Raw genomic sequence first — 12,673 nt, forward strand, 5'->3', positions numbered from 1 at the left:
TCTGTCTTTTGTTCCATCTATTCCACATTCTCCCTATATTGTACCCTGCTCCCGCCATCCTATTTCATGTAGGTGGTGAGTCAGCGCTTCCCGCAGAACAGCATTGGTGCTGTGGGCAGTGCCATGTTTCTTCGGTTTGTCAACCCAGCTATTGTATCCCCATATGAGGCTGGCATCTTGGATAAGAAGCCCTTGCCCAGGATAGAACGAGGTCTCAAACTTATGTCCAAGGTAAGTCTGTTTCCTATAATAGGCAAACTTTTGGAGCCTGGGATTGTTAGCTTGTATGTTCTTGTATGTTGGGTCCGTCTTTGTATTTGCTTGAAGAATATAGTACATAAAGAGCAAGAAGTCATTCTCCAAATCATGTTAATACTACCAACTTTGGTAGCCCAGTTCCATATTATGGTTGGCTTCCTACCATTTCAGAGATAGCAACGTTAGTTAAGTGGAAGTATTAGAACTACTCCAGAAAATTAAGTAGTTGTGTAAATTTGACTTGACATTGTTTACCCTTCATAGTAAACAATAGTTTTTTCCTTTTTTCTACAATCCTTTAATCTTAGTGCAAGTATCCATAATGAGTGGCTTCTTGCAATGCGTACATACTGATCATGGCATGAGACAACAAAGCCACCAAAAAACCCAAACACCTCAACTTATTTACGTTCGCTATGAACAAGTAACTAACAGTCACAAAGCAAGATCATGCAACTCTGTTACTAAACAGGAAGTGCTAAACACAGTGTAACAGTACAAGTAGACAACCATTGGAGGTAAAAGAAGAATAGATTTGCCAGGAGAGTTTTAATATGCTTGTTTTTTTTTCAGATTCTGCAGAGCATTGCAAACCACGTCTTGTTCACAAAAGAAGAATACATGAGGCCTTTTAATGATTTTGTGAAGAGCAACTTTGATTCTGCAAGGAGGTAAGAAATTTGGGGCATGTTGCTGCCTATACACATTTGTTCTGTAAACACGAAATCCAGAACCACTTGCTTTTCTTCACATATAAGAAAATAATCCAGACCAATACCAGACCATTTAATCTGCTATGGATATTTTGTGTCGCTTTGGTTAAAAAATACATATGTACATTCCTTGGGGTTTAGTTTGTGGCTGTTGGTGTAGCGATCATGGTGCATGTTCCATGACTGGGCTCACTGGTTATTCACAACCAAGTTAGTTTGCAGCAAAGAACACTCACAGACCAATGGCATGCGTATTAAATCATCTCAGGTGATGCCACTCAGCCAATAATCCTGCAAAATGTCTCAAAGTTCAGGGGAGTGCCCAACTTCTTTGTGCTCCAAAAATAAGTAGTTGGTATGTATCTTGCGCAAAGTGCAGACAGAGATGGCTGGCTGGACTTAATTGTCGCCATCTAAGCTATTCTCAGATAACTTAACTAAATTTCGAAATTTTCTCTTAGTGATTAATGTTATGCTTAAAATCTCTGTCTCATGAAACCTCTATTCAACCCACAGACAAGACAGAAAGATCCATATAGCAAGCGTCATACCTTCACTCCTACTATGGCAGAGTGCAAACTTGTTGTAAAGATCAGGTGGATATGCCTTGACAAACTGTTACAATAATATTAAATGAACTTAACCTACTGCAAATTGTATGATAATACAGTGGATGAAGGTGTTCTATTGTCTGATACAACATTAGCAGAAAACATGCAACTGTAACATTACCTATAATTGCCCATATTGTTTATCCGTATCAGTGACAGATGAGAAATGTTTAATTTCCCACCATGTTGCCACCGCAGAGGCCACATTTGAAAAGAGGAGTACTAGAAATGTAGTTCAGGACCCAGAAGGGAACCGGGACAAAACCAAAGCCAGCGAGAGAATAGACGTGAATGTTGTCATAGATAAATACACATACACAAACAGTGTGCACGTGTATTTGTTATTCGGCGGTGCTATAAGAGTTTCTCTACAGTTATTAGCTCTGACCAGCTCTTTGCTGTAGTAGCAGGGGTGAAAATAAGCAATTAGTATGCAACAGTAAGCTTCTAATAAATAGCTTATAAATACACTGCTCAAAACAATTAAGGGAACACTTAATCGTCACAGTATAACACAAAGTCATCTGTCCATTTAGGAAGCACAAGTGATTGTGAATCAACAGGTGCAATGGAGAGGCAAAAGCAAGACAACCGCCAAAAAGGGAATGGTTTTGCATGTGGTGGCCACAGAAAACGTCACTCTCCTAATCCTTCCTGACTGATTCTTCTCTGGTTTTGTGTTCTGCTAGTGTCGTTTTTACTACTGGTAGCATGAGGCGGTATCTGCAGCCCTATTAGGTGGCACAGGTAGTCCAGCTCATCCAGGATGGCACATCCATATGTGTGGTCGCAAGAAGGTTTGCTGTGTCTCCCAGCACAGTCTCAAGAGCATGGAGGAACTACCACGAGACCGGTAGTTACACAATGTGGGGGCCGTAGAAGGGCATCAACCCAGTAGCAGGACCTGTATCTGCTCCTTTGAGGAACAGGAGGAGCACTTCCAGATCTCTAAAAAATTTCCTCCAGAGGGCTAATGGTGTGCATATTTCTAACCAAACTGTTAGAAACAGACTCCATGAGTTTGGCATGAGGGTTTGACATCCTCTAGTGGGACCTATGCTCACAGCCCAGCACCGTGCAGCTCAATTGGCATTCACCAGAGAACACCAGAATTGGCAGGTCTGTCACTGGCGCCCTGTTCTCTTCACAGATGAGAGCAGTTCACACTGAGCACATGTAACAGGTGTGAAAGAGTCTGGAGACGTCGTGGTGAACGTTATGCTGCCCGTAACATCATCCAGCATGACCGGTTTGGCGGTGGGTCAGTGATGGTCTGGGGAGGTATCTCCTTGGAGGGTCCACAGACCTCCATGTCATAGCCAACGCCACCCTGACTGCTGTTAGGTACCAGGATGAAATCCTCAGAGTGATTGTCAGACCTTACTCTGGTGCAGTGGGCCCTGGGTTCCTCCTGGTGCAGGACAATGCCCGGCCTCATGTGGCCAGATTGTGTAGGCAGTTCCTAGATGATGAAGGCATTGATGCCCTTGACTGGCCTTCACGATCCCCTGACCTAAATCCAATTGAACACTTGTGGGATGTTTTGTATCGGTAGGTACCGCCACAGACTGTCCAGGTGTGATTTCAACTGTTTCCTTTGATTTATGGTGTGGTTTTGAATCCAGCCGTCAATAGGTTGATCATTTTGGTTTCCATTGACCATTTTTATGTAATTTTGTTCTCAACAAATTATACAATGCACATCAGTAAAGATTTTCAACTTGAATAATTCGTTCAGCAAGATCTGATGTTTGATTTAAGTGTTCCCTTGATTTGTTTGAGCAGCGAAGATCCAGTGTGTTTGTGCTGATGGTTTTCAATCAGTGCTGAAGTGAACTCTGTGGCCTTTTCTGTTTGCAGTCCTCCTGTTTGAAATGAAGACTATAAACTCCGAGAGTGTTAAGACTTTCCATTGCATTGTTCTCTCATTATGTGGGGTTATTAGCTCCCATCAACCATTGCATATCGGGATACTTTACTGGAAACCAATGATCGCTCACTTGTTTCCTCTTCCACTTTTTGCATTTGGAAACAATGCACATCAAAACTATTAAGACCAAAATTATTGGTCTAAAAAGATGATGTTGACTAGGAAGTTCTTAAAGGGGACATAGCATGCCCATTTTACCACAAGTTGATATGGTTCCTTGGGGTCTTAATGAAATGTCTGTAACATACTTTGGTCAAAATACCACAAGGATCATATAAAACAGCACCCTTTTTACCCTGTATAAAACAGCCCTCCACAGAGTGACCTGTTTTGAGTGCCTGTTCCTTTAAATGCTAATGAGCCAGCTCCCCCCTCCCCCCTCTCCCCCCCATGATTTTAAACGATATAAATTACATATTTTATATGATATAAATTATCAAATATGCATCCCATACTTTGTATTCCCCTTCTGTTGTCCTGGAGTTTAAATTTTCCCAATCACATAATTAAATGTCCCCCTCTGCCCATCCACTACAAGCACACAAGCAGACAGACAGAGAGAGAAAGAGAAAGAGAGGGGGGGGGGGGGCTATGAAGACCATCATTTACCCCCGAACCCCCTGAGGTGGGGGGTGGGCCAAGACCATGTAGGGAGACTTCCAGTACCTTGTTACGACACAAAACCCAGGAAGCTCAATCGAGTCGCTCAAGCATGACGTTTCTGACTTAGAGGAACCATAACAAAACGCGCGAGTGTTTTTTCCCCAGAGTTTTTGGGTTGGTAGACATGCCAGATACCCACATTAACCTGTCGAAGCACTAACAAAGTGGAATTTGCATGCTATGTCCCCTTTAAGAGTGGTGTATGGACCCTGGCTCTGCAGCTAGTATTTGTAAACATACCCGAAGCTCACCTGGCCACCATCACGATCAAAATCCTCACACCACTGTAGGATGCTGAAAGAGGCTGAGCTCCAACGCTCTGGATCTCTTCCTACCAAGAATCGGGAGAGAATCCTTCATCCAAGTCAGCGGTTGCTCCCTCCTCACATAGCTCACCTGCACAGTCATCACTTCCTCAGCCAGTGGTGTGGAAGCAGTTCAGGCTCACTCCTGCCATGTGAACACACAGGAGGTTTCTCCTCGCCCTTCTTTTCTCCCCACAAACATTTATAGAGGGCGATTCCATAATTAGGAAGGTCTGCTTCTTCAATGCAGTCATTTCATCCCTGGAGCTATGGTCCCAGTCATCCTTGGAAAGCTCCCTAGGCTGTTGCGCTCTCTCCCTCTGTCCATAACCCGAGTAATAGTTCATGTGGGAACCAACAACACGGCTCGTCAGCAGTCTGAGCTCACCAAGAAGGATTTTGAACACCTTTTCAACTTCTTGAAGACTTGGTGGTAAATCTGTCTTCATCTCCGGTTCTATCTCCAAACTGGAACGCGGAGTTAGGCACTTTAGCAGAAGCGCCCAACTCACTCTTAAACACCCACTAGCTCCCCCAAAAGGCCACACCCACCACCAACTAAGCAATATAAGCAGCATCTGAAAAATATTACATTTCATTATAACTTAACTAAAATAGGCAGCGTTCCTGAACTAGTGTTAAGCATCCTTCACCTATATGACTTAAACAATGAAAGACCAAAAATAAATGATCAACCTCAAATCTCAGGGCGGCTGTGGCTGAGGGGTAGACCGGTCGTCCTCCAACCAGAGGTTGGCGGTCTTCCCCATCTGCATGCTGAAGTGTCCTTGGGCAAGATGCTGAACCCCGAATTGCCCCTCATAGAAAAACAAAAAGTGCTATTAATAGATGCACTGTATGAATATGTGTGTGAATGGGTGAATGGCAAACTGTACTGTAAAGCGCCCTGAGTGGTTATCAAGACTAGAAAAGCGCTGTACAAGCCATTTACCATTCATCAAATCCCATCCATATTCCCAGTCAGCCACAAATCGTCACGGATTTTAATATTCTGTCCCACTCCCATACTACGGGTACTATTATATACCTGTTGGTATTAACAATAGGCCAAACAAAAAACATATAAATACAGCTCGCCGGTCCAATCACCTAATCTCTATCCAGATATCCCCTTCTGCTGGCCAGAGGGTACCTGTGAGACTGGACCTCCTAAATGTAAGGTACCTTTCTAATAAGTATTTTATACTGAATGATCTTATTTCTTCATCCAATATAGACGTTTTATTATTAACTGAGACCTGGTTGTCTTCTGGTGATCACTCCCAGCTGCTAGAGCTTTGCCTACCCAACTATGAATATCTAAGCACACCCAGGGATAATGGCCAGGGGGCTGGCCTAGCTTTTTAAAATAAATTCTTTACTTGCTGCCCCATTATCACAGATACATTGCCTAGTTTTGAGGCTGCTATGTTAAAAATGTATAGCACTGCTCCAGTCCTTGGCCTAGTGATTTATCGCACTCCCAAACCAAATATAAACTGACTCCCTATAATAATAAAAGTAAAATAGCAAGAGCAAACTATATCTCAAAACTAATCACCAGCAATCACCATAATCCCAGATTCCTTTTTAAAACCATTAATAGACTCATAAACCCTGCTCCTTCTGGCCTGCTAGCTACTTCAAAGTAGCAGTGCTTTCATAGCACTGCCATACAAGCCAGTAGCAGTCAGATTCCCCTTAGCCTCAGCTTACACTCAGGTTCGACTTTTAACGTTATTGCGATTAAAAGGCTGAAACACCTGATTAAAACAACCAGTCTTACAGAGTTCAAATGTGATGTTCCTGGTCTCAAACATGTCACATAAATAAATGATAATGAAAAACATATATATAGATGAGATTGAAGGGGAGAGGAAATACAATTTATGAAGGTTAATTTATTTATGCACACTTTTGAAGTTAGAGGCGTTTGTTGGATATGACATGTACGTTCGTACGAACTCACCATATTAACAAATGTAGAAGAAATGTAGTATTACAAGACAAACTTCTTCTTCACAAAGCCAATTGATCTGCTGTCTTTGCTTAATTTGTATATACCCCCAAAGAGTCTTACAAAATCAATTTTTGTTTGTTTTTTTCATTGAGGATTTATCCCTTATTTTCATTCACATATTGGTACATATAGTAGTTATTTGTGGGCCCTGTTGTTCTTTTTTGACCTTGTAATGGTTTGAGGCTTTTACTATTTATTCTATATGTAGACAATCTGTGTTGCAATCTTTAGTTAATTGTCACTGGGTAAATGTGCATGAACTACTTGCTTTAAGATGGCAACCATTATCTGCTTCTGGGAAAAGGCACTTTTGCAACTTCTTTTTGTTTGCAAATATTTTTCTCATTAAAATAGTGTAGTCAGTGCAAATAAAACTGAATTTTTTTCCAGAGACGGAAAATACATGCATTTTTGGATTTCCTCTTAAAACTGCCTCCCAGGGCCGGCCCTGGCAATGTTGGAGCCCTAGGCGAGATTTCATATTGGCGCCCCCCCCCCCCGACAACGTCTGGGCATGCCCCTAATAAGTTGGCGAATGGTGGAACGTAAGGGCCAGTCAATGGCATCAATGCCTGCATCATCTAGGAGCTGCCTACAAACTATGGCCACATGAGGCCGGGCATTGTCCTGCACCAGGAGGAACCCAGGGCCAACTGCACCAGTTTAAGGTCTGAAAATCGCTCTGAGGATTTCATCCCGGTTCCTAACAGCAGCCAGGGTACTGTTGGCTATGACATGGTGAAGTTTGGATGTACACCATCAGGCTGAAAGCCGTCCTTGTGTTTGCAGGAAAAAATCTAATTGTCAATAAAATGCATTCCATGGCTGAGGCATGCTTCTTTTATCCATGTATTCAGGTTGAGGATACTGAGTCACATTATGAGTTGGAGTGATGAAACTAACGCAAGTTGGATCAACCTGTGATTTAAATTATTTGCTTTGATTTTCGTTGTGATTTCTTTTTTCTTTTTTTTTTTACTGCTCACCAGTTAGTGCATATATATATATAGACATAGATAGGGCTATAGATAATTAGTAGGACACAGTGTGTGGAGAAAGAGACCTACAAACAAAACAAATATATCATGATGGTAATAATAATGTGTCATTTTGTTCTCAACAAATTAAACAATGTACACCGGTAAAGATTTTCACCTTGAATAATTTGTTCATCAAGATCTGATGTGTGATTTAAGTGTTCCCCCTAATTGAGCAGTGTGTATTGTATGTAAATCACTTTGAGCTGCATTTCTTGTATTAAAGGTGCTATACTTATTATTATTAATTTTATTACTTTTTTGGGATAAAGGGATTACACAGTTTTTTATTGGCCACATTACCCTCTGGTACCGTGTGTACTGATAGCACCACATTTTGTACTTTCCAGGGAGTTGGCTTCAGTCGATCCTTGCCAGGCCTTCTTAGAGATGCTTCAGCACAGTTTTCACTATCTGTTTCAAAAGCTTTTGTTATTTGTTATTTAATTTGAGATAGTGGGATCTGCTTATTGACAGGCTGGCAGACACATTATTCAGGGGTGATAATTCTATTTTTGTCTTCATCTCTGGAGCCTATACATTAAAACTGTTAAAGGCAGATTTAAAGGTTTTTGTATCCCGTTTACCTCGCCTGGCTAATGTAGTGCCAGCGAGATTTGTAATCAAATATGAAAATGCTTTTGGGGTTATATTTAGTCCCTACTTTACAGAAGAAGTTAGCCCTCTGCATGGTCTTTGTATGGTTTCTTTGATCTTGTCTGTATATACATGCACAATATTCAATACTTAATTACAAAACTGTTGCCAAAATTCTGATGGTACTTGTTATTGATAAGTGCTATAGATGGGTTGATGTTGTTTTTCAAGTTTTTCTTCCTGGTGGCACTGTTGTCTGTTAGTATGAATTCATACAAATACTAATACAGAAGTAAAGTTACATTAGCTACTATGACACTGACATGATGGTGCAGCATTATGTTACAGATTCAGTCGTTTTCTTTGGTAGTGGAGGTGAGCTGAGTGAACCTGAGGCTACTGATAATTTCAAATTCACATTTGTGCCATTTATGAATTAGATCATTTTAAATCACAACCAGAGTATGGGAATATGAAACCATTCAGAATGAATATTTGATGATACAACGATCCAAACTGTTGTTCATTAAATGAAATGAGTGTAAGTATCGATCACAATTTCTCAGACTTTAACAAGATTTGCTGGTTTCAGCTAAGGTTGATTTATCTGATCATATATTCAATTTACAATCTAAAATAAAGAGAGGCAGCAAATCCTCACATTTGAGACAATGTAACCGGACAATGTTTTGCATCTTTGCTTGATTAATTTAGCGATGCATAATCAAAATTAAGTATTTTCTCTTTTCTTTGTGTTTCGTTAGGTTACTATTTTAGAATAATAGGAAGAAGTTTAAACTCCCTTAAAATGAGGATGTAACTCACAATTACTTTAATTATTTATCAGACTATAACCCTCTCTACTAATCATTAAACTTATAAAATGTCAAACAGTAAACAAATGTCCATTTTTCTCAGCATCTACAGTGATATTTAAATTTTGTTAGACCTGCAGTCTAAACCACAGAGATACTCCATTTACAATGCTATTATACAGAGAGGAGCAGGTAATCGCAGTGACGTTTCAAGCACCAGTGCTATTTATCAGACCAAAGAGAGAGGAAAAGGAAAGAGGTGGCTTTACTTCCAAAAGCTGATGCTTGCTCTCAAAACGTGCAGTTTGTTCAGAAAAGGAACTGCTTCAGCTGGAAAGAACTTATATCACACTGTGAGCATTGCACCATTTGCCTTTTGTAACTTTAAATTAGATGTTTTGACAAGGTTAACAGGATTATTGTACTGCTATCACAAGAAGGTTGATCTTTCTTCGAAGAATCAGAAAGGAGGAAAGAGCTTTACAAGAGCTACATCCTGCGAGGCATTTTTGGTTCAAGATGGTACACAAAAACAGAGACAACAGTGTCACTTGTGTATAAAAACCTATATATGTAAATAGTACAGTGGTACACCAGATAAAAAGTATATTCTGTCTGAAGGTCGAGTTAATCCTCTCCTCTCTCTCCACCACAGGTTTTTCTTGGACATAGCATCCGACTCTCCACCCAGTGACACTGTCAATCATAGTCTGTCCTTCATCAGTGATGGTAATGTGCTGGCCCTCCACCGCCTGCTGTGGAACAACCAGGAGAGGATTGGCCAGTACCTTTCCAGTAACAGGTCAGAATACATCATTTTATCTTTATCAGACAACATACTATTGTGTTCTGCTGTATGATCTCAATACTAAAACTAAATTCTTCATATGTTTGTGAAAGTATGAATTACGATCTGATTTCCAGAGATCACAAGGCTGTAGGCAGACGACCTTTTGACAAGATGGCAACCCTGCTAGCCTACCTAGGACCCCCTGAACACAAACCTGTGGCTGACACTCACTGGTCCAGTCTTAACCTGACTAGCTCCAAGTTTGAAGAGTTCATGACAAGGTTGGTGTACGACTGGTCTGTAACATGTATCCTAATGGACTTTTTTCTTAAGCTCCCTTTCTTCCACATGCCCTGTACAAGTAAGTCCAGATTTAAGTCACTGCTGAGCTTAATTTTCTGTTTTCATTCTGTAGTTGAAGTCTTCTACCTTATTGCTAAATGTATAATGGATGTTGTGATTATATCGCTGTTTTCAGACATGACCTTCATTGAATTAAATTAGGGGGTTGGGACTAAAAAATATTATTTCAGACCTATTTTTGTTTAGTTTGAGAAGATTAGGCTACATCTAGCATGTTGCTCTCCATCCCGAACACCAAACTGTGAACTTTTGGAGACAGAGCCTTCTGTGTCACAGCCCCCTCCCTCTGGAACTCTCTCCTTGCCAAAATACACGATGGCGAATCTCGACATCTTCAAAATTCTTTATCATCAGGATGTCACAGTAAGTCTGTGAAAAGCCTCCAGCTCGTAGAAAATTTATTTTACTACATGTCACAAAACTCTCTTGGATCGATTTTGCTAGACCAAACAGGAAGTTGTCCATTTTGAATCAAGTGGCCATTTTTGACCTTTTTTACATGAAAGCTCTCCTCCTAGAGCTTTCATCAGATCAACTTTAAATTCAGTGAGTGTCATCTCAACTCCATGGAGATTAAAACTACCTTGTTTTCTTAGTGTACGTCACACAGTCTGACTGTCGCGTGGAGTCGAATTTTGATGATTTGCCAAAAAAGAGGGATTTGTTACTGTATATCTCCTCTGTGCATCAGCCTTAAACCTCTTTCACACGATCACAGCCCTGCCCTGATCAGATCCATATGTCAATATTGACTCATTACAGCGCCAACTGCTGCTGACAGGATGTGACATGTTATATACTTTGACGCAATGCTCCTGGCCGGTTTACACTATACAGCTCAAATGAGCTCAGACAAGTCATAAGTCCTTCATTGTCCGAATTGTGACTTTTCCTCAGACCGTGTAAACATTGAGGTGCGGCGAATGTTGATCCTTCGCCAAAGGAGTCAAAGTTATCATAACTCAACTGTGTATTGTCCAATCAGCCCCTAAATTCTGTCACATGATCAGAGTCCAGGCCTGAACAGCTCCATATGTCAATGTTAACTCAGGGTCATAGAGCCACCTACTAATTAACTGTGAAACAGGAAGTTTTTTTTAACTCCACTGTACATTGTCCAATCAGTCCCAAATTGCTCACGCTTAATCAGAGTCCCCGACCTTAGCAGATCGATTAGTCTGTATGTAGTGATAGCGATAGCCCCACCTACTGGCAACAGGAAGTAAGCCTTGTTTTACCACTTTATTTCGATTTACGTTCAATTTTCACCGTGTGGTCTACACTTGAAGGCATGGACCGTAATGCGTGATGGTTCAGCGTTGCGTGACTGACTCAGGAAGGGAAGTGTTTCTCCTTTCCATGGTGCATAAAAACCATGCAATGCGGAGCAGTTTTGCCAGCTCCCCGCGGTCACGTCAGGTCCTGCACAGTGCTCGGGCCCGCACAGTGATGCTTCGCAGCCCTAGTTATGATTATTATGATATTTTTTCTGATGATGATTATTATTATTATTATTATTATTATTATTATTATTATTAACAATAATACCTCTTATTAATAATTATTGTATGATTTGTTGCTGCTATCATTAAATACTTCTTTACACTCGTTTTCAATATAACTAGTCAGAGCTGAAACCTGATGGTGCACAAGTGTTCCTGGTCTCTCTCTCCCCTATCTCTCTCTCTTCTCTCCCCTCTTTTCCACCCATCTCTCCTCTCCTCCCCATTTTTCCCTGCTCACCCCAACCGGTCAAGGCAGATGGCCGCCCACATTGAGTCTGATTCTGCTAGAGGTTTCTTCCAGTAAACGAGGGAGTTTTTTTCTCTCCACAGTCGCCAAAGTGCTGGCTCATTGTGGAAACTGTTTGGTTTCTCTATAAATTTTAAGGTCTTGACCTTCTATGTAAAGTGCCGTCAGATAATTTGTTATGATTTGGCGCTATACAAATAAAATTGAATTGAATTGAATTCCTTCATATTATAACTCTGAATTCAGCGTTTTGATGACAGGAGTAATATATAGCTTTAGCATTCTGTACCTTTTTCTTTCAAAATCACTCCTTGCATTTAGACATCTCCCTTCGTCTTGCTGGCAGATGCTAAGACCTTTGCCATTTATACTCTTGGTTGTTCTCACAGATGCAGATGATAGAAGTTCTTTGTTATTTGCCTATGTTGCTTTGAGATTTTATCATAATATTTCTTACATTCCATGTTTCCTCTTTAGTTGTCTTTAAGCAACTTTCTCCATTATTTAAAGGTTCAGTGTGTAAGATTTAGGAGAAAGGGATCTATTGGCAGAAATTGAATATAAAATAATACTAGTGATGTTTTCACTAGATTGTACGAATTGTTGTTTTCTTTACCTTAGACTGGGCCCTATATATAAATACTTTATATTTACATCAGGAGCGGGTCCTCTCTACGGAGGTCCCCATGTTTTTTACAGTAGCCCAGACTGGACAAACTAACTAGTTTTTATGACAACTGAAGGTAGCCTTCACAGGTTATTTTTCATGTTTGGAATGGGAGGGTGAGGTGAGGGCTATTTAGCTGCAACATTCACCTT

The 12,673-nt window shown here is 40.7% G+C and overlaps 1 protein-coding gene across 1 annotated transcript in view; it reads left to right on the forward strand.

The window, feature by feature from the left end:
* The window catches only part of LOC117772532 (neurofibromin-like), a 157,145-nt gene that overhangs the window by 93,005 nt on the left and 51,467 nt on the right, over positions 1-12,673 (forward strand). Inside the window, 4 exon segments of the mRNA XM_034603738.1 lie at positions 73-231; positions 832-929; positions 9,605-9,751; positions 9,874-10,020. Of these exon segments, the coding sequence (XP_034459629.1) occupies positions 73-231; positions 832-929; positions 9,605-9,751; positions 9,874-10,020 (551 nt within the window).

This window comes from Hippoglossus hippoglossus, chromosome 13, assembly GCF_009819705.1.
Source record: "Hippoglossus hippoglossus isolate fHipHip1 chromosome 13, fHipHip1.pri, whole genome shotgun sequence".
Classification (NCBI taxonomy): domain Eukaryota; kingdom Metazoa; phylum Chordata; class Actinopteri; order Pleuronectiformes; family Pleuronectidae; genus Hippoglossus; species Hippoglossus hippoglossus.